General features: G+C 46.3%; 1 protein-coding gene across 2 annotated transcripts in view; it reads left to right on the top strand.

The window, feature by feature from the left end:
- myo1ea (myosin IEa) overlaps positions 1–19,900 on the top strand; it is a 34,191-nt gene that overhangs the window by 11,263 nt on the left and 3,028 nt on the right. The window contains exons 4-28 of one of the 2 annotated variants that reach the window (XM_018683217.2): positions 607–701; positions 3,942–4,029; positions 5,189–5,278; positions 5,967–6,098; positions 6,290–6,424; positions 6,649–6,781; positions 9,379–9,575; positions 9,660–9,740; positions 10,124–10,210; positions 10,295–10,378; positions 11,088–11,255; positions 11,962–12,047; positions 12,467–12,548; positions 12,631–12,737; positions 13,602–13,700; positions 13,786–13,930; positions 15,752–15,866; positions 15,957–16,126; positions 16,215–16,360; positions 16,946–17,092; positions 17,220–17,377; positions 18,210–18,299; positions 18,387–18,591; positions 18,974–19,009; positions 19,724–19,893. In XM_018683217.2, the coding sequence (XP_018538733.1) occupies positions 607–701; positions 3,942–4,029; positions 5,189–5,278; positions 5,967–6,098; positions 6,290–6,424; positions 6,649–6,781; positions 9,379–9,575; positions 9,660–9,740; positions 10,124–10,210; positions 10,295–10,378; positions 11,088–11,255; positions 11,962–12,047; positions 12,467–12,548; positions 12,631–12,737; positions 13,602–13,700; positions 13,786–13,930; positions 15,752–15,866; positions 15,957–16,126; positions 16,215–16,360; positions 16,946–17,092; positions 17,220–17,377; positions 18,210–18,299; positions 18,387–18,591; positions 18,974–19,009; positions 19,724–19,893 (3,046 nt within the window). The remainder of the gene's footprint in view (positions 1–606; positions 702–3,941; positions 4,030–5,188; positions 5,279–5,966; positions 6,099–6,289; positions 6,425–6,648; positions 6,782–9,378; positions 9,576–9,659; positions 9,741–10,123; positions 10,211–10,294; positions 10,379–11,087; positions 11,256–11,961; positions 12,048–12,466; positions 12,549–12,630; positions 12,738–13,601; positions 13,701–13,785; positions 13,931–15,751; positions 15,867–15,956; positions 16,127–16,214; positions 16,361–16,945; positions 17,093–17,219; positions 17,378–18,209; positions 18,300–18,386; positions 18,592–18,973; positions 19,010–19,723; positions 19,894–19,900) is intronic. The other variant, XM_018683218.2, reaches the window with a different exon arrangement.

The raw sequence follows: 19,900 nt of genomic DNA, 5'->3' as shown, positions 1-19,900 counted from the left end.
AGATGCGGTGCGAACTTTCCAGCGGGCTGGCGCAGATGTTGCTGTCAGAAACTTGACTCAACCATTGAGAGGGTTTGGCAGCGCCTTCACAGAACAGCCTGTTCGAGTCTGCCTTCTCTTGGCCGGCCCGCTCACAGTGGGGCAGTGAGACTCTGAAAATCCTGACTGACTGTGAAAACACTCAGCGTCACGCTCGCCACATTGAACGGGTTCAGATCTGCAGACTGTGCCAGCTCCAAATACAAGATCAGATTTGTTCAGATTAATGAAGGTGCTGACTTTGTTGCTCGTTTGGAGCCAAACAGATTTGGCAGCAGTGACCAGATCAGACTTTTCACAGTCTTATAAATGAGTTGGTTAATAACAAAGACAATGAAAAGACCAAAACCAACTGTGTGTTAATCCATGTGTTCCAAAGCCTTTCCTCAAACATCTGGACAGATGTTACCTATTATTGAGGACTATTTTCAGGGGCGGATTAATACACATTTGGTGCATTAGTAGAACAGACTTCCTGTGTCCTTCAGTGTGTCCCCGGCTGTTACAGAAGTTTTACAGAAGCTGTTTAACCACTGTTTGTGATGAAGTTGTTCTGTGGACTCTCAGGCTCAGTATGAGAACCCCCCTCACATCTACGCTCTGGCAGACAACATGTACAGAAACATGATGATCGACCGTGAGAACCAGTGTGTCATCATCAGGTAAGACTCTACACAACATGTGACACAGTGAGCAGGAGATTCTCTGACCTGATGAATGTAGGGTTTGTCTCCTCCCCAGAGAGAGACAGAGACTGGAGATAGTGATCTGTGTGATAATGACTCTGAGCTGCTGTGCAGGTCATGATACAGGTTGGGAGGGGAACAGACCCAACAGGTTTTACCACTCGGAGCAGCTGACCCACGTGTTTCCTTGGTGTTTTTCCATCATCTCACTTTCAGCTCTGGTGAAATGCAGAGTGAAGATAAAACGTTGTAAAGAACGCTGTTTGCAGCTGGATCTGACCTCTGTTCTCTCAGGATGTCAGACTGTTTCTGAAGAACTTCCTGGTTTAAACAAACAGGAAGAACACCTGTGTGACCTCTGCTCCACGGTCTCTCTCTGTCCTCATGTTTGTTGGTGAATGGTGAATTTTTTTCAGCTACAGAGCTGCAGAGAGAAAAGTGTGGAGTCATGACTGAGGGCTTTATCCTATGGTCTGGTCACCTGAGCAGCGTGGTCACCATAGTGCTTACCTCATGTCGAATGACCCCTGCTTCAGCACTTTCGCCTGTTGTTTTGACAGCCAACAGTTGCGAGTTCAGTTTCCCACATAAAGGCCCTGAGGTGGATTCTGTGATTCAGCAAACAAAAGCATGGAAGTGGTTTTATGATGAACCAGGTCTCGGGCAGACAAAAGCTGCAGTGAACTGCTGGCCAGGCAGTGCGGTCAGCGTCGGCACATTTCAAATTTACTAAGAAAATGTGTGAGTTCATTCAGGATGAGGCGGTCGAGCAGTTTTGAAACTTTGAGCAGGTTATCTGTTTTATCATCTGCATGTGACTGATGTGATCTCAGATATTAAACAGAGGAGCAGGTATGTTCAGTATGTACAGTATCAGATGAAACCAGCCTCCATCTGCCTCCAGTCCAGGGTCCTGTCACAAAAAGGGGTTCAGCGTGAGTCTCTGTGTCAGCACGTCGTCCCAGCAGCTGCTTAATCCTGTAAGAGCAGGTTTATTCAGTGTCGCCTGGCTCATTACCAACACTCCTTTTTTTAATGATGGTCCATGAGCTCATTTCCAGACACGGCTGTGCTTTTCCTTTCAGAGCTGGGTGCTGTTATAATTAGACCTGTTTTATAAGGACAGTGTGAGTCGAGCTGTTACTGCTCCACTGTAGACGTATGTGTGAGTGTATGTTACAGTTTTCTTCTCTGCTCATTACAGCTGTTCTCTGCTGTTCTCCAACCACGTCTAACTCGGACACATCAGTCTGAGATGATACGATGATAATCAAGAGAAGTTGGATGATATTGTTTTGGATATAAACAGTTCATGACGCTCACTCACTAATGTTCAGTCTGCACGATAAAGGCTGTAACCATGTCTGTAGAGGGAGATCGTCACCTTCCTCATCTCTTTTCAACTGACTCCTGATCCATGACTTTGATTGAGATGAGTCCATCTCATCTCACAGCTGTTTGTGCTGTTGTTCACCTCTCCAGTGTTTTCCTCCTCCTTCTTCTCTGAGGAACAGAGGGTAGAAAATGGTTGATATTAGAGCTGATGATTGATTAGAAACGGTCAGATGTCTGAGGCCTGTCTGAAACTCAGCGTGTGGAGGAGGTGAGGGCACCGTACGGCTGTCGTATAAACTGCAGCAGCATGGTATCAGTGCTCCTAAAGGTCATCTGACATAAACACTGCTCCACACTGTGTTAGGGAATAGTTTCATGGTGTGAGCTTGTCTCCACTCTGATTATTTCTAGACTGGTTCATCCAATCTGCTCATTTTCTTTCATAAAATCTACTGTAATAAAATAAAAGAACTCAACCACAAGTATTAGCTTCAGTAGTCTGCACAGTAGATTCTTTTTCTTGCTCGGTTGTTTGTCGTTTCCAGTTTGGTGCAGTTCCCAGCTCCGTCCTCTGTTGGACTGTTCCTCTGAGCCTTAAAACAGATGGACACAGGCTCCTGTGGCTGGAAAACAATCGGCATAAAGCTCTGTCACGTTATCACAGCAGAAATCCTGAGAGTGTAGTTGAACATACTGTACATGCAGCCTCAGCAGTGGCTGGACTGTGGCTCCTTCTCATTGTAATGAGTTGTGAAAGTTAACGTCTGAAGCTCTCTGCCTCTGCACTGCATTTTTGAACTCATGTCCTTGTTTGGTTAATAAATCTCTGAGGAAGTGAACAATGCCTCCACAACAATGAGCCTCGCCCTCCTGGGGGCTCAGAGCCTCAAACTCCCAGCAGCCTGTGCTGAAAATAACTCTTCAGAGAATAAGCTGCAGGAGCAGAAACAATGCTCTCAGATGGAGGGTTCAGAGTCCCCCCACCTCTTGTTACTGGTGTGCAGTGAGGCGGCCCAGACAACGCTGAGGGAGAAACCAGGAGGTGTATAGGGGGAGGGTTCCAGCCATATAGAGACTGCTGTGTAATAGACTTCCTCTAACAGTCTGCAGCTGTGTTTCTCACAGAGCCATTACCAACCTGACCCTGCTTTAAGGCACAGAAAGAAAAACAGACTCCACTGTCATCCACTGCCAAGCCACATATGTCAAAATAAGTATGACCCTGGCAGAGCGAGAGGCAAGGAGGAAAATAGACAAGTGTGGAGATATGGGAAAGAAATCTGTGAATGTGACAAAACAGAGTAAATGTCTTTATTACTGCAGCAGACGGGCTGCAGCTCATTTACAGACTGAGCTCAGAGTAATGAATGTACGTATGAAATGTGGAGCAGGGACGTTACCTGTTTATCAGCAGGTTCAGGACGACTGATGAACTACAAACTACAGCTATTCAGACCTGTTTAAAGTGTTTAAACATTTGCAGCTGTGACCTGATGTAAAGCAGGATTTTGACCCTCTAAATGAAGAACATGTACAGGTAACATCTCCACAGGTTGGAGCTCAGACATAAGGAGCTCAGAGCTTCCTGTTTGCTGCTGTGAGTTCAGATAAAACACCTGCAGAGTCAGAAGGTTCTGGTTCCTGAATGTAATGATGGTCGACTCTCAGCCGTCCTCAGACATCAGAGCAGGAAAACACAGACAGCTGCACCATCAGCTCACACTGTCTCAGTCCCTCAGTGTCTCTGTGAACAGCTCACAGCTCACCTGTCCTCCACAGCCACAGGCTGTAATACCAAACAGTCTCTCAGGTGTGTTCAGGTGTCACATGCCATCAGTGGATGTGATGAGAAAACACATACTGAAGTTTTCTGTTTTCCAGTGGAGAGAGCGGAGCGGGGAAAACTGTGGCAGCCAAATATATCATGAGCTACATCTCCAGAGTGTCAGGGGGCGGACCCAAAGTACAGGTGAGACCAGCTGCTGCTGTTTTTTCTTTCAGGACAGAATGTAAAAGATGCATGAAACGTTTTCAGATGCAGTTTGAGGTCTGAACTCTCAGTGTGTAATGACAGAAGAAGCATTTGCAAAATTCATTTATTGAAGGAAAAATGTGTTCAGTGACTTTCTTCTTCTACACTTCAGTCAGTGGATGGTTTTCTCATCATTATTATTTATAAGTGTAGTTTAATGTATTTCACCATCCATGTGACTCCTGCTGCAACAACCTGTTTACTTCTCTGGTCCGACACTCATCTTATCTTCATCCTTACACCATGTTATCACCCCCCCCACAGCCATCTGTCAGCTCCACCCCCCAAAAAAACCCAGCAGATGTCCAGTTCCCTAAGCTCACTGAAGATCTAAGGTTTGATGAGGAAATGCCTGCAGAATGATGGCAGAGGGATGTTAGATTTAATCCACTCAGAGCTGCAGCATCAGACATCATCTTCAGACTAATGTGTGTGTTACTGTTGGAGGTGTTTCAGTATTAATACACACAGCAGCTCATAACACTGTGTCTGCTGAACATCTGTTCCTCCTCCACTGTGCACTGTGATCAGTGCGACACATTCTTCTGCCATGTGTTTACAGTGTGAGAATAACTCTGTGTCAGCACCGTATCTGCTCATCCATTCTGATTCATACATTACTGATAAACTGTTGTGTGTGAGAGCAGCTGGAGGCCATGTTGGAAACGTGTTCTCACTCACAGTTGTTTCCCTTTGATTCAGGCTGTTTGAAGATCCATAAATAAATCTGAATCTATCAGACATCAGTGGAGGATAAACCTCAGCGAGTGTTGTCTCTCAGGAGTTACCTATGATAAATTATTAAACTAAAAACCACACGGATGTCTATAAATAGCTGGAAGTGTGAAGAGCAGTGTTTATTTTTTCCTCTCATACACGACTAAGTTTAGAAAAAATTCCAAGAAGTAATTTCCACTCAACTTCTGTATGATGATGGAGGTGTGGATGTCTGCTCTACAGATTTAAACCTCATGTGTTTCTGACGTGCAGATGGCTCACAGGAAACATAACGTCCTCCAGACTGTGTGTTAGTGTGTGTGTATGCTGAGTGGAAAGTGTGTGTTGTGACGTCGCTAACGGCTCTGTCTCCTCGCAGCACGTCAAAGACATCATCCTGCAGTCCAACCCGCTGCTGGAGGCCTTTGGCAACGCCAAGACCCTGAGGAACAACAACTCCAGCAGATTCGTAAGATTCTCATTTCACCTCTCTGTGACTCAGAGTGCCTAACGTCACAGCTCATCTCTGCTTCTTATTAACCACAGAAAACATGGAGGTTAAAAGTCAAATCTGACGTGCAGTGTCAGTCAGGTCGACTCTGGGAAATCATAACGCTGAAAAACATTTGGATAACCTGACAAGTTCATGCAGTAGGAGGTGTTTATTTACCACAGAATAATCAGAGGACTCCACATTTTTGTGGCGAACCTTTGGATCCAAGCTGAGGCTTTGCAAAACAAAGATTTACAGTAAGAGTTTTTGCATGAAAAGCAAACCTGGTGTGTGTCTTGGTTAACCAGAACTGTGCTGTAAGGACAGAACCACAGAGATCCTTTGCTGCTTCGACAGGAAGTCGGTCAGCAGGGACTTCAGATTCAAATGTATCCTCAGAAGTTTTTCAGCTGAGTTTATTGGTTCAGGTTAGTGAACAAAGCAGTGTTGTCTCAGCGCTCAGGTTATTTTTAGGTTAAGGTTGGTTGTGAATCAGTGCTTTAAAGTGCTGTCTTTGGACAAACAGTATCTCTGTTCAGATCTAGATTCTGCACACACATCAGAGCAGGCAGGTGCCAGTACTTCAGATAGAATAACTCTGGCTTTAAGCTTTACTGCAGCTCACTCCCACACTGAGAGAAAAACCTCTGCTTTGATCCATCAGGGGAAATACTTTGAGATCCAGTTCAGCTCTGGTGGAGAACCAGATGGAGGAAAAATCTCCAACTTCCTCCTGGAGAAGTCACGTGTGGTGATGAGGAATCCTGGGGAGAGGAGTTTCCACATATTCTATCAGGTGAGTTTATTTTTTGAGCTGAGGAGCGAAGGGGACACATTTGGCTCATCTGAGAGGGAATCTCAGGACACGCTGCAGGAGGAGGGTCAGTCTGTGTTCACTGGTCCCTGGAAAAGACAGAGCTGTTCAGAGGTTTTCAGGTGGAGCTCTTGCAGGAGGTGAGCAGTGACATGTCTGTGTTTGTGCTGCAGCTGATAGAAGGAGCCAGTGGAGAGCAGAAGAGCAGCCTGGGAATCACCAGCCTGGATTACTACAATTACCTCAACCAGTCTGGTTCCTACAAAGTGGACGACATCAACGATAAGAGTGACTTCCAGGAGACGATGGTAGGCCCTGTGTTTCACTGACCTCACACCCTCAGCGTTAATGCTGCTCCTCTCTTTGCATTCCTCTGCCTCTTCTTTAGTTTTCTTTTCCAACCAGCTCCTCCTGTTTTTGTTTACCAGTCAAACCGCAGCAGGAGTAATTACAGGACATGAGTTAGGCACCGCAGCAGTGACTGATCCCACACTGCAGCCCTGATTTAGTACAATTGTTTTCCTTTTCCCAGCATGCCATGGATGTGATTGGCATCTCGGCGGAGGACCGGGCCATGGTCCTGCAGATCGTGGCTGGAGTTCTGCACCTGGGAAATATCAGCTTCAGGGAATCAGGAAACTACGCTGCTGTGGAGAGTGAGGAGTGTAAGTCAACGTTCAAACAGGCCACATTAAACCTTAGGAAAATGAACCTGGGATGTTCTCAGTGTGCTGCTAGCACTTCATCTTCATGAAGCTTTAAAATAAATAAGAATATCAACTTCTAACCAAACCAGACTGACAGTGTGCAGCCATGCTGCTGGCTAAGAGCTAACATGCTAACAGCTAACACGCTAATAGCTCTGTGAGGCTGCACTTTGAGCTAAACGTCAGCATGCCAACTTACAGGTGTTGTGTTTACCACCCGTTGTCATGGTAACAGCTGAGGCTGATGGGACTGTGTGTAGCTCTGCAGGTTCTGGGTCATAAACGAAGTCACTGCACATGGAAGTTTAACCTCTGGAGATCAGGAGTTTGTTCCACCAGCCTGTTGTGCAGCTGATTCCAGGTGAAACTTTGACCTGCTGCTGATAAAGTCAGGAGGATTTAGCCTCAGAGGCTACAGGCCATGATGTCTGAGGGGGAATCTCTTCCTCCTCTCCTCGGCGTCCTGAGCTGCCCTTCTCTGCTTGGTTTTTGGAGGATATTTCTCTCTCACCACTTTCACTCCCTAAAGTTTTATTGTGTTAATGCAGGGATGCAGCCAACTGTCTGGACTAATCCAAGCCCATGCTAGATTACCAGAAAATAAAACGCTATTATAGAAGGTCTGGACATATTCCGTCAGAGACTAAAATTACTTGGAAAAATACTTCTCCTTCTGTCCCCTTCCCTCTCTCCTTCTCCTTTTCTCCCTCCTTCCCTCTCAGACTGTATCTGTGAGATGCAGTTGCCAGTGTACAAAGCCTCAGTTTGTTCTGCGCAGACGTAACAGCGGCACTTCATAATCTCTGCCTTTCCCGTTCCCTCCTCAGTCCCACTTCCTGAAGCTCTCTGTACAGAACAGCAGCAGCAACTTCACATAAACATCAGAGTCAGAGAAACGTTCAGACTCATTTCACTAATGATTTAAACATCATGTGGCTGTGGGACATAAAGTGACCTGATGAAGGAGGAACATCTGGTCTGATAAAACAAAACAAACACGACTTTAACGTTTCGAACCTTGTTCTAAACGTTCAGTCACGTTTAGAGACCAGGGACGCAGGAGAGAGACCCAAACTCAATGATTTCTGTTAACAACAACTCAAAGAGCAGGAACACAGATCAACACCCCATAACACTCAACCCACTGAGAACTAAAGAGAGGAGAGACAATATATACACCGGGGATAACGAACAGATTGAACACAGGTGGAACAGGCAGGAAGTAAAAGCACTAGAGACAAAACTTCAAAATAAAACAGGAAGCAGCAGGCGAGGAACACGAGGGAGAGAGACGCCAAAATCAAACCAGAAACCAGAAGAACAAAATCAACCAGGAACTAGAAATACAAGAGAAATAATGAATTCAAACCAAGACAGAGATACCAAAGTCACTAAAGAACCAGGTCGTAACACATCATGTCTGCATTATTGATTATCTTTATAAATGTCTAAATGTGTGTTTCCACAACCAAACGAGACATGAACATGTTAATGTGAGAGCTGTGGAGGAGCCAGGGTAACTCTCCCCCCAGTCTGCAATCTGTATGCTAAGCTAACAGCAGCTTCATATTCAATTCATACAAGTGTCTAATTATTCCTTGAAGACTGGAAGAAGAGAGCAGGGTTTGATCCTGAGGCCACAGCTGAGCTCAGATGTTCACATTCAGTGGACTGAGTGAAGCCTCTGCTCTGTGCCTCCTCTCATTATTCTCTGCTGCTTTGACTAACAAATCTCCTGCAGAGAACCTGTGCATTGTTGTTGAAGTTCACACACACAGAGTGGAACAGGCTCCAGTCCTCAGTATACCATCCATAGCTCTCCTGCTCAACACAAAGGAGGACTTTTCCCCCTGATTGAAGCAGCGTATGGTCAGTCACACCCTCCTGTCCCAGAAGGGGAGCTACTGCAGAGGCCTGCAGCATTCCCAGACACAGTCTGCAGGCCTCACAGCTATTTCCTTTTAGGGGAAGTGAGTCACTGTAATAAGGCAGGGAGGGGCTCTCAGGGGACAATATGAACGCCAGGTCGGGGCAAATGATCTGTGGTCTGCTCAACACTTTTTCTGTTGGAGGGTCAGCCCAGTACTGTTCTTCTCCTCTGCATTCAGCTGCACTTCAAAGCTCATCTGCTCCTCATTTTCTCCAGGCGACGATTCGCTTCAGCGGCTTCTCTGATTATCAGATGTGTGACACCTCAGGTTACACAACTAGGAACTAAAAGGAAAGGCTGTATTCATTTTCTAAAAGCCAACAATACCATTAAATAAGACAAAGAAAAGCAGCAATTATCACATTTTAGAAGCTGAAACCTTTTACTCCTAAAACTAAAAAGCTCTAAAGATGATTCAGATATCAGAATTTATTTTAGAAGATTTTCTGGTGATGAATTGATTAGAAAAGTAATAATTTCAGCTCTGTTTAAACAGCCAAACAAACTCTCTGTCACTGATGAATTATAATGAGTGAAAGTTTATTCCAGCTGGTTTTTCAGATTCAGTTTGGAAAGTGAACATTTTTAAAACGGCCTCATCTTTATTTGCTCTCTCCTCTGACAGTCTTAGCTTTCCCTGCGTTTCTGCTCGGCATCGATCAGAACCGTCTGAAGGAGAAGCTGACGAGCAGGAAGATGGACAGTAAGTGGGGGAACGCGGTGGAGTCCATCGACGTGACGCTGAACGTGGAGCAGGCGTGTTACACTCGAGACGCCCTCTCTAAAGCCCTGCACTCACGTGTGTTCGACTACCTGGTGGAGGTGTGATCAGACTTCAGAACCTCCTCTGATAAATGTGTACATCTGTAAATATTCTCTTTCTCTAACACAGTCCTCTGATTTCAGTCCATCAACAAAGCCATGGTGAAGGATCATCAGGAGCTCAATGTCGGCGTGTTGGACATTTATGGGTTTGAAATTTTCCAGGTGAATGTTTGTTCCTGAGGCTGAAGTTTTACATCAACACAGAAATGAGATGAACAGGTTTGAACTGAGAGCATTTAAACAGAGTCAACACAAAGACTCATTTTTTAAGTCTGTGGATTAAGTCCCATCTCCTGGTGGAGACAGCAGTAATCTGATTACTGCTGCGTTTAAACCAAACAGCACAGAACATATGAATAATATCTGACCTGCTGCTCCAGTTTAAACACAGTGTCAGTGAAGGTCAGTGTTGGTGGCTGTGGATGAGGATGAAGGTCCTGTTTGTCTGTGACCTGCTCCTAATAATTCCCCCTGAGCTCAGAGGAAGTCCATCCTCCACATAAAGATAGCGCTCTGTGTTATTAACCTTCTTCTCTCTTCATCAGAAAAATGGATTCGAACAGTTCTGCATCAACTTTGTGAATGAGAAGCTGCAGCAGATTTTCATTGAGCTGACTCTGAAGGCTGAGCAGGTAATGTTCCTCCACTCTCTTCTTCTCTCTGTCCTGTGTTTTAACTCTCAGCGTCATTACCTGTCCTCTGATCTGTCTCTGTAGGAGGAGTACGTGCAGGAGGGTATCAAGTGGACTCCTATCGAATACTTCAACAACAAGATCGTCTGCGATCTCATCGAGAGCAAAGTAAATACACACATCAATAAACAGTAAAAAACTGCACCTGTATTTTAAAACTCATCAACTTTCTCTGATTCAGCTGCTCAGTCATTTGTTGTTTATGTGAGAATAACTTCAACCTGATGAACTGTGTTCATCTGTTATCACTCCCTGCATCAACAAACTGGGACATGAACAGTTGAATCAGTTTCATTGTCGTCGTATTGTAAACTGTTCTGCAGCTTAACGTCGTCAAACGTGCCAACATGTCTCTTAATTTGATTTATCTGCCCTGCTGAGAGGTCTAATCCATGAAATCCACAACAAGGGCTTTAAAAGCAGCCTCCATGTCTGACAGTTCAGCTCTCAGCAGCAGACCCACAGTTAATCCAGACAGATACGTGTGTTCTCTCAGTCTGAGACTCTGAGAGCTGCTCCTCCTGTTTCTTCAGTGTCACTGTGATAGTCTTTCTTTCTGATTCTTCACACATCACAGTATTCTTCACTCAACAACAGTGGTCATCACTGAGTGATCTGCCTGTGAATGTGATTCAGGTTGATCATGTAGTGGATGAAATGCACAGTTTCCTGGAGCCAACTTGTTCGCTCAGCTCAACACCTAACCTTTACTTTAACCTTTGGAGTTATTTCCAAACCAAACAGAGGTCAAAGGTTAACATCTGTGTGAGCTGTTAACTGGTTGTTGTAAAGTAATGACTGTGAAACATTTTCCCAGAATCCTCCTGGCATCATGAGCATTCTGGACGACGTGTGTGCCACCATGCACGCCGTGGGCGAAGGAGCCGACCAGACCATGCTGCAGAAACTCCGAGTCCAGATCAACACCCATGAACACTTCAACAGCTGGAACCAGGGCTTCATCATCCACCACTACGCTGGCAAGGTCAGTGTGAGCATGCTCAGAGCTGATGTCTGTGCGAACAGATCACAGTCAGTCTGAGGCTCAGCAGCTCTGTATGAGCTGTGGATGAATGTTCAGTCTGCTGGGAGCTGATGCTAACTCTGGAAATAGAAGTTTTTTCAGATGTCGTTTTTCAGTGTTAGAGCTGATCTGTGATCAGAAATAAAAACCACTTCTGCGGCTGCTGCTTTAATCCAGTCTGTGTCTTCATCTTAAAGTTTTCCAGGTCTGAAATAACACCACCACCCCAGTCACATGTTAATCAGCTTTCTATCATTTACACATTTCTGCTCATTACACGTTTTTGTTTTGCGTTTTCGTCTCGGTGGCACAGGTTTCGTCCCGTTCTCCAGATGTGCGGTGGCCTCGGCCTGGCACACATGCCTCAGGCTTAATGAGCCGTGCCATAAAGACTGGAGGGGCTCCGAACATTCCTCCTGCCTCAGCCCCCAGTATACAGCAGGAATAACACGCTTTTCATTCATACACTGATGGTTTTATAAGGAAGCTGATCCTGGGAGGTGAAACGCTCCGATCTGAAACCACTCATTTTCTCTCCCCATAAAATCCAAGCTGCTGATTTAGAGTTACAGTTTTTATTTTCACACAGGTGTCATCTTTCATTTCTCTAGACAGTTCAAACCTCGTCCTCTTTGATTCTAACTCTTTCTCTGGGTGTTTCCTCCAGGTGTCGTACGACGCAGAGGGTTTCTGTGAGAGGAACCGAGACGTCCTCTTCACCGACCTCATTGAGCTGATGCAGAGCAGTCAAATGTAAGTCTCTCCTGTCTGTGGATGTCTACTGTGATGCAGGTGTCTGGGGGGGGGGGGTTCATCAATGCTGAGCAGCTTCAGATGCTTGAATCCTGAGTCTTTACATCAGACTGTCAGATATCAGCTCTCCACAGAGAGGAGGTCCAACGCTCTGCAGAGAGACGAGGCTGATGATACTCTGTCTGTCTTCTTTAAACATTTCTCCTTTCACAGGGAAACACTCAGTCTGAGGAGACTGTTTGATTAAAGTGTTGTCAGATAACAGCAGCGTACACTGCTCTGTGCGACAGCAGCCTTGGGAGGTTTTTCTGTGTTTGTGTTCACACACACTGTCCTAGCTTCTTTAATCATTAACTGCAGAGACTCAGTGTCCTGACTCCATCCTGATTCACAGTGTCGTCCTCTCTGTCCTCCCACAGTGCCTTCATCAGAGCACTGTTTCCTGAAAACCTCAACGCAGAGAAGAAAGGTCGACCCACGACCGCAGGCAGCAAGATAAAGGTGTGTGTTCATTCTGTACCTGGAGCCTGAGCAGGGTCAGTGTGTGTGTTATTCTCCTGACATGTGCTCTCACACTCTGCAGAGACAAGCCAATGACCTGGTGAGCACGCTGATGAAATGTACTCCACACTACATCCGCTGCATCAAACCTAATGAAACCAAGAAGCCCAGAGACTGGGAGGAGAGCCGGTGAGTGCCCGAGTCACTTCATCACATGACTGATCACATGATCAAGTTCTGAGCAGGGATAACCTGACAGAGATGAGGATTTATCTTTAATGTGTTGTATTGTTCCTCAGTCACAAGTTTTCTGTGTAAAATCTGTGGAGGAGCTGGATCAGAACAGATAATGAGGAGGAGACAGAGAATATGTTTGGACTTTACTGAGCTCTGATGAACAAAAGAACAAAAAGAAAAGAAAAGGTGTAACATCTGCACCTAAAGCAGAAAATCTACTAAACTCCCTCACTACCTACAGTTTATATGTTATTAGTGAAGCTTTGTGTCGTCAGTGTTTCTCTCTCTGGATCATTGTTCTACCTTCACCTTTGTTTTTCATGTTTTCTGTCTGAAGTCATGTGAGTCGTTTCCCCCTCGTTATCCCTTTGTTTCAGTTTCCCGCTCTTTCTTCCTCCGTGCTCTCGGGCCTGTTCACACTCAGTATTGTTTGGAGACTCTGACCTTCCTGTTGTGAGTCGGGCACAGGGTGGCTCATTAATTAGAGCCGGAACCGCTGTTTTCACAGGAAGTCTGAGTGTACTAAGTGCTACTGAAGCTCTTTGTGTGAGGAAAAAGTGCAGCTGTTTTACATACAATGACCTGCGATAACCCCTGTTGTCTGGTGGAGCTCCAGACGCTGGAGTTAAAGCTGAAATCAGGAGGATGTGTTGCAGGTTTCTTCACACACATGAGCCCCCTGATCTTTTTGTTTCTGGATTAATTTATGTCTTATGTTGTTCACTCAAACTAAACTTTCTGAACCGAGGGGAGGAAAGGGATAAACCAGCATTAGTGTTTATCCTCGTGTTGATCCTGGTCTGGGTTTTCCTGCAGGGTGAAGCACCAGGTGGAGTATCTGGGTCTGAAGGAGAACATCAGGGTGAGGCGTGCTGGCTACGCCTACCGCAGGATCTTCAGGAAGTTCCTCAACAGGTAAAAACACCTCACACTCACAGTGAGGTCACACATGGAGTTCAGGAATCAGAGTCAGATTCAGACTAAACCCTGTGGTCCTCAGGTACGCCATCCTGACCAAAGAGTCGTGGCCGACGTGGCGAGGAGATGAGAAACAAGGCGTCCTTCATCTCCTTCGCTCTGTCAACATGGACCAGGATCAGTTCCAGCTTGGTCGCACCAAGATCTTCATCAAAGCCCCGGAGTCAGTACGTGTTCAGACTGTCTGTGTAACACCACAGCTCCGGCAGGAAGTAGCAGAAAAACGTTCTCATGTGTCGCTCTCGTTCAGGGGTTAAACTCAGATCACATGTTTGAAACCAGAGAAAAAACAGAATGCACCATTTTTACTCTAAACTCCATAAAAGGGCAGTAATGTCCCAGAGCGTGGTGGAGTCCTGGTTGTAGGGGAGGAGACTGAACCTGACCCTGGTACCACGTCAGCACTGAGTCAACACTGAGTCAACACTGCTCTGCAGCTGAAACACCAGCTCCGGCTGCGGCTGCAGAGGGAGTGCGTTTTTTCCTGACTCCTCTGAAAGCAGCACTGTGTTCTCACTGGTTGTACAGTTGTACACATCATGCACGTGCACACACACACACACACACACACAGACATCTCAGTGTGGACTCAGGCCTCACAGCTGATCCTGAATGCCTTCACTTATTCACTGCAGCCCTGCACCACCAGGAGCCGCCCCTCCCCCACACTCACTGAGGTGTGTTTATGAAACACAAATATCACACAGGCCAGAGCTGAAAAGAGCTGCCAGGCTTCAAACAAGCGCCTCTGTCTGATAAGAGCAGATCATTAGCTGTGTGACTGAAGGGAAGAAGTGAGGTCTGTTGATGGACGAGCTGCCGGCTCAGTGTCCTGACCCTCACCCTCCGTCTGACACAGTTATAACGCTTTGATTCTGAAGTGATTTTACTGCTGTAAAATCTGTGTTCCATTCATTACCTGTTCAAACAGCAGATACACTGACGGGTGTCTGAGAGGAGCTGTAGTTGTGTTTTAAACCTTAGTGACACAGATGAAAATAACTTTTATCTGAATGAGAATAATCACTTGCAGTATCTGTAGTGATCATTAGTGCAGTCAGATATTTGCGTAACAGAGGAACTTGATTTACTGACTTTTATTTTTTCCTCTTGGAGCGGAGTGTGATGTAAAGCAGCTGCTGTCTGTCCATGTCTCTGTAGAAACCAGTGAAGCCTCAGTGACTGTGTGGTGTCACCGTCTCAGTGACTCAGTCTGTGTTGTGGTTTGTTCCTGTCCAGGCCTGGGACAGCAGTGAGGAGGATGTTTAGTCTTGGGGGTGGGGGGGTGATTACATGTCTACAGGCCAATCAGGAAATGATCTAAAGACTGTTGAGAGGAGCAGTGGTCTGATGGCACAGGAAGAGAGGAAATGACTCTGTAGCAGAGAATCAAACAAAATGTTTCTACATGTGTACGACACAGTGAGTGAGAAATATTAGACAGGACAGAGGCTGAACCTGAGATCAGATTTAAAATAGCTCTCCAACATATTCCATCATCTGATGCTTCATCAGTCTGTATCTGTGTCTCTGCGGTAAAAAGGCTGTAACTACAGACGCTGGAGCTTCATGTCACTTCACCTCACATCATTTAAAAATGCAGTTTTACATGGACCCATCACTTACACCGAAACCTAGAAATATCAGAGAAACACCTCTCCAATAAAAACCTGTGAGGTTAAACTGATCTGATCCTAAGGTATATTCATGGTGTCAGGTAACAGACAGGTAACAGTCAGGTAACAGGTAACAGTCAGATAACAGGTAACAGGCAGGTAACAGGAAACAGGCAGGTAACAGTCAGGTAACAGGTAACAGTCAGGTAAAAGACAGTGTGCAGCAGTAAAACCTTCTGCACTGAAGAGACAGAAGAATGTGAGTTATCTGTGGCTGCAGAGTTCAGTGTGTTGGACTTCACACAGGCATGTAGAGTCATTCCTTCCACTCAGTGTGTGTGTGTGTGTGTGTGTGTGTGTGTGTGTTCACAGCTCTTCCTGCTGGAGGAGACCAGGGAGCGTAAGTTTGATGGCTATGCTCGGACCATCCAGAAGGCCTGGAGGAAATATGTAGCCCGAAAGAAGTACGTCCAGATGAGGGAGGAAGGTGAGTGACGTCCTCCAGCTTCACTCGTCTGTCCCCATCTGTCTCAATCTCCTCTGTCTCACTCTCCTCTCTCTCTCTGGGGTTGTCCAGCCTCCGACCTGCTGTTGAACAGGAAGGAGAGGCGGCGACACAGCCTCAACAGAAACTTCGTCGGAGACTACCTGGGAATGGACGACAGGCCCGAGCTGCGACAGTTTCTAGCAAAGAGAGAAAAAATCGACTTTGCTGACAAAGTCACAAAATATGACCGACGCTTCAAGGTTGGTGTTTTCCTCCTCAGGGTCATCTGCAGCCTGTTTTCTCAGCTCACACATACATACACATTCATGTGTGTGTTTCATGCTTCAGGGAATAAAGAGAGACTTGATCCTGACCCCCAAATCTGTGTACCTGATTGGAAGAGAGAAGGTGAAACAGGGACCGGAGAAAGGTCAGGTGACCGAGGTTCTGAAGAGGAGGATTGATGTGGAGAAGATCCTGGCGCTGTCACTCAGGTACGAACTGCCTGAAACAGTCACACGTTCCTCAGACTGTCCAATCATTTATGACCACGATGTTCAGCAAACAGTAAGCTTCGTTAAGAGCTGCTTCCTGCTGCTGCACTGAATCAGCGGGTTAATGTGGGTTAATGTGCAGTGGACGCAGGTTGTTATGAGTCTACTTCAAAGCCACAGTCTGGATTTCCAATGTTCCTGTGAATGTGACAGGAGGAACATGTGGAGTTTATTGTGTCTGTTTGAGCAGCTCCACAGCTCAGAAACACTGGTTCACTACAAATAAAAGAAACAGAACAGAGAGGAGGTGGAGGAGGTGGAGGAGCTGTGAGGCCTCTGTCGATGTGAAGCTGCTGAACTCGTCTGAGAGGTAGAAATCTCAGAGCTGTGGTAATACAGACCAGGTGGTGCAGTGAAGTTGTAAAAAGCTCATCAGAGGGAACAAAGTTTCCTTGTGTGGGTTATAGTCTCCTCTTCAGATGTGAGGCTCCTCTGTCTCTATGCTAATGTGAAAGATGATTCTAACTCTCCATCAAAGCAGAGCAGGAGAAAACAGCTGTGTCACAGTCCTCTCTGTCTCTGCAGCACAATGCAGGACGACTTCATGATCCTGCACGAGCAGGAGTACGACAGCCTGCTGGAGTGTGTCTTTAAAACAGAGTTCATCAGCTTACTGGCCCGAAGGTTTGAGGAGAAAACTCAGAGGAAACTGCCACTCAAGTTTAGTAACACGTAAGTAAACACATGCTACATGATCCCAACCACAACCTACACAAATCAACCAGTGATCATATATGTGCTCCTCAGTCATCACCTCTGTAAAATCTGAAGCTGCACTGTGAAACTCTGTGTTGGTCAGACTGGAGTTGAAGCTGAAGAAGGAGAACTGGGGCTTCCTGAGCGGCGGCGGCTCCCGGCAGGTCGTGTTTGTCCAGGGTCAGGGAGACGTGCCTGTGCTGAAGCCTTCCAGTAAATCCCTGCAGGTCAGCGTTGGACCCGGGCTCCCCAAGAACACACGTGAGTATCAGAATGGGAACGGGCTGTGATCATGACGTAAACCTGAGGAGACACCAGATTCAACCCAGCACAACCTGAGGAAAACTTTAACCTGACTTTAAAGGAGCCTTATGTGTGTTTTTACTGCGTAGCTAACGTTAGCGTCAACAACACTCGCCCAGAGTCTCCAGCGCTGGAAAGTAACGCCTGTGTTGACTCTTGATTCATTTCTATCACTTAACTTTACTGAAGTTAGCGTGCTAACCAGCTAGGCTGGGCCAAACCATCCTGTCCTCTTCTGATAGCGACTCACTGCCCTGAAGAAACAGCTCTGCTCAGAGAACGTACTCTTACCTTGTAACGACCACTCAGTCCTGACAAGAGGCCACGTTCAGCAGCAGAGAAAACTTACAGACAGCCCCTTTAACTCCACTGAGTCCTGGATTTGAACCTTATGACGTGAAAGACTTGAAGGCAGTTGGTGTCAGATTCAAAGACAGCACAGACATCTGAGTGTTTAAACTAAGACCTGTAGAGGTGAATCACCTGTTGAGGAACAGGTATCAGCAGCAGAATGTATCATCTAGTCCCATCTTTACCCTGGAGGATCCAGCTGCTTCACTTCCTCTCTGTTCCCTCCATGTTCCCTCTCTGTTCCCTCTGTTCCGCTCTCTGTTCCGCTCTCTGTTCCCTCTCTGTTCCGCTCTCTGTTCCCTCCTCTGTTCTCTCTCTGTTCCCTCTCTGTTCCCTCTCTGTTCCGCTCTCTGTTCCCTCTCTGTTCCGATCTCTGTTCCCTCTCTGTTCCCTCTCTGTCCCCTCCTCTATTATAATGATTGCACGATCTCATCCTCAGGCCCAACCAGGAAGAGCTTCACTCAGGTTCGCCCCAATATGTCCAGAACCCACCAGAACATCCCGTCTCGGGCTGCACCAGGACCTCCAGGTACAGGTCTCTCAGAGTCTAAGCAGCTCCTCTTCTCTCCGTCTATAACCCAGAACAACCAAACCATATCCTCTGTTACTTCTTCAGTTGCTCATCAGAACGGAGGCCTGAAAAACACCAACCACGTAGCCAATCAGAGGAACTCCCAGCACCACCTTCAGAGACATCCCTCCTCCAGCAACGCAGCGCGGCCCTTCCTGCCCAGCAACATCAACCAGCTGAAGGAGCGAGGAGGAAACCGGCCGCAGCCCAACCTGGACTGTCTGAAGGTCCCAGAGCAGGGAGCTGCAGGGTGAGAGACAACACAGGACATGTCCGGGAGGAGGAAACCTTCATACTGCAGCATCAGCTCGTCAGTGATGGTCATTGTCTCCAGAGCTCATTGTCAGCTCAGATAAAAACAGTTTATAGTAGCTGCTGTGTGACCTGATCTGACCCGGTGCTGCAGCAGTGTAGTTCTGTCAGTTCAGGTTTAAAGATGAGCTGTTTGAAATGAATGTGTCCACTCTGTGTAAAGGAACATATGTAATTAATATTTCCTGTTCTCACATGTTGATTTGTTCCTTGATAAAGTGTCAGACAGGATGAGGGTAAACTGTTGTGTAGATAAACACTGACACACACTCTTGTGTTGCTGTGATGTGACGTAATGTGGATGATGTATTCTTTTATAGTAATGGAGACAGAGGACCAGCTTCAAATGGAGGAATGTGAGTTGGAGTGTTTGCAGTGTTGTGGGTGGTGGTTCAGGATCAGAGAAGCTCTCAGCACCACCTCGTGTTGATGCTTCTTCTTCTCTACATTTTATTTGTTCTACCTGCAGTAGTTCAGACTCAGTAAAGGAGCCGACAATAGTGTGCAACTAATATTTCACTTTCTTCTGCTGCTGATCTCAGAGGGGTATTCTTTTACACCTCAGACTGAGAGATCTTTCATTTTGTCTGATGAAAGATCTCTGACAGTCTTTTTACTGGAAGAATCTCTGCTGTGCTCATCTCATCTGGAGGACAGACATGTTTTTAAAGATAAAACACTCACTAAACAGTACACCCTCAGGTCAGTGAACACAGCACTGACTCTGGATCAGCTCTGAAAGGCTTCATGATGTTCTTCTGTGTAGAGACACAGCATGCAGTAGATCGCCATCTTGTGGCTGATTAGTGAACAGCATCATTAACAAATCATTAAAGATTTACAGTCACTGTGCAAATAAAAAACACACCTCTGCCTTTTGACTTTCTGACTAAACAAACATTCAGATATGAAAATCAGAAGGTTTTGACCCAGTAACAGGATGGTGATTCTGCATGCTCTCATACTGTGGGATTTAATATCCTGAGCTGGGTCCTTCACAGCCTCTCTACCTGTCACTCAGGTGGTCCTGACAGTGCTATGGTTTCTCTCTCTGTCCTCTGACTCCTCAGGGCCCACAGACCATCAGCCACCAGGCCTCCACCTGGAGGGGGGCGACCAAAGCCTGCACCCAAACCCAAACCCCAGGTGCCCCAGTGCAAAGCTCTGTATGCCTACGACGCTCAGGACACGGACGAGCTCAGCTTCAATGCTGACGACATCATCGACATCATCAAAGAGGGTGAGCA

This window comes from Lates calcarifer, linkage group LG2, assembly GCF_001640805.2.
Source record: "Lates calcarifer isolate ASB-BC8 linkage group LG2, TLL_Latcal_v3, whole genome shotgun sequence".
NCBI lineage: Eukaryota > Metazoa > Chordata > Actinopteri > Centropomidae > Lates > Lates calcarifer.
Note: the sequence above shows the minus strand (reverse complement) of the source record. Positions and strands in the feature narration are given on the sequence as shown.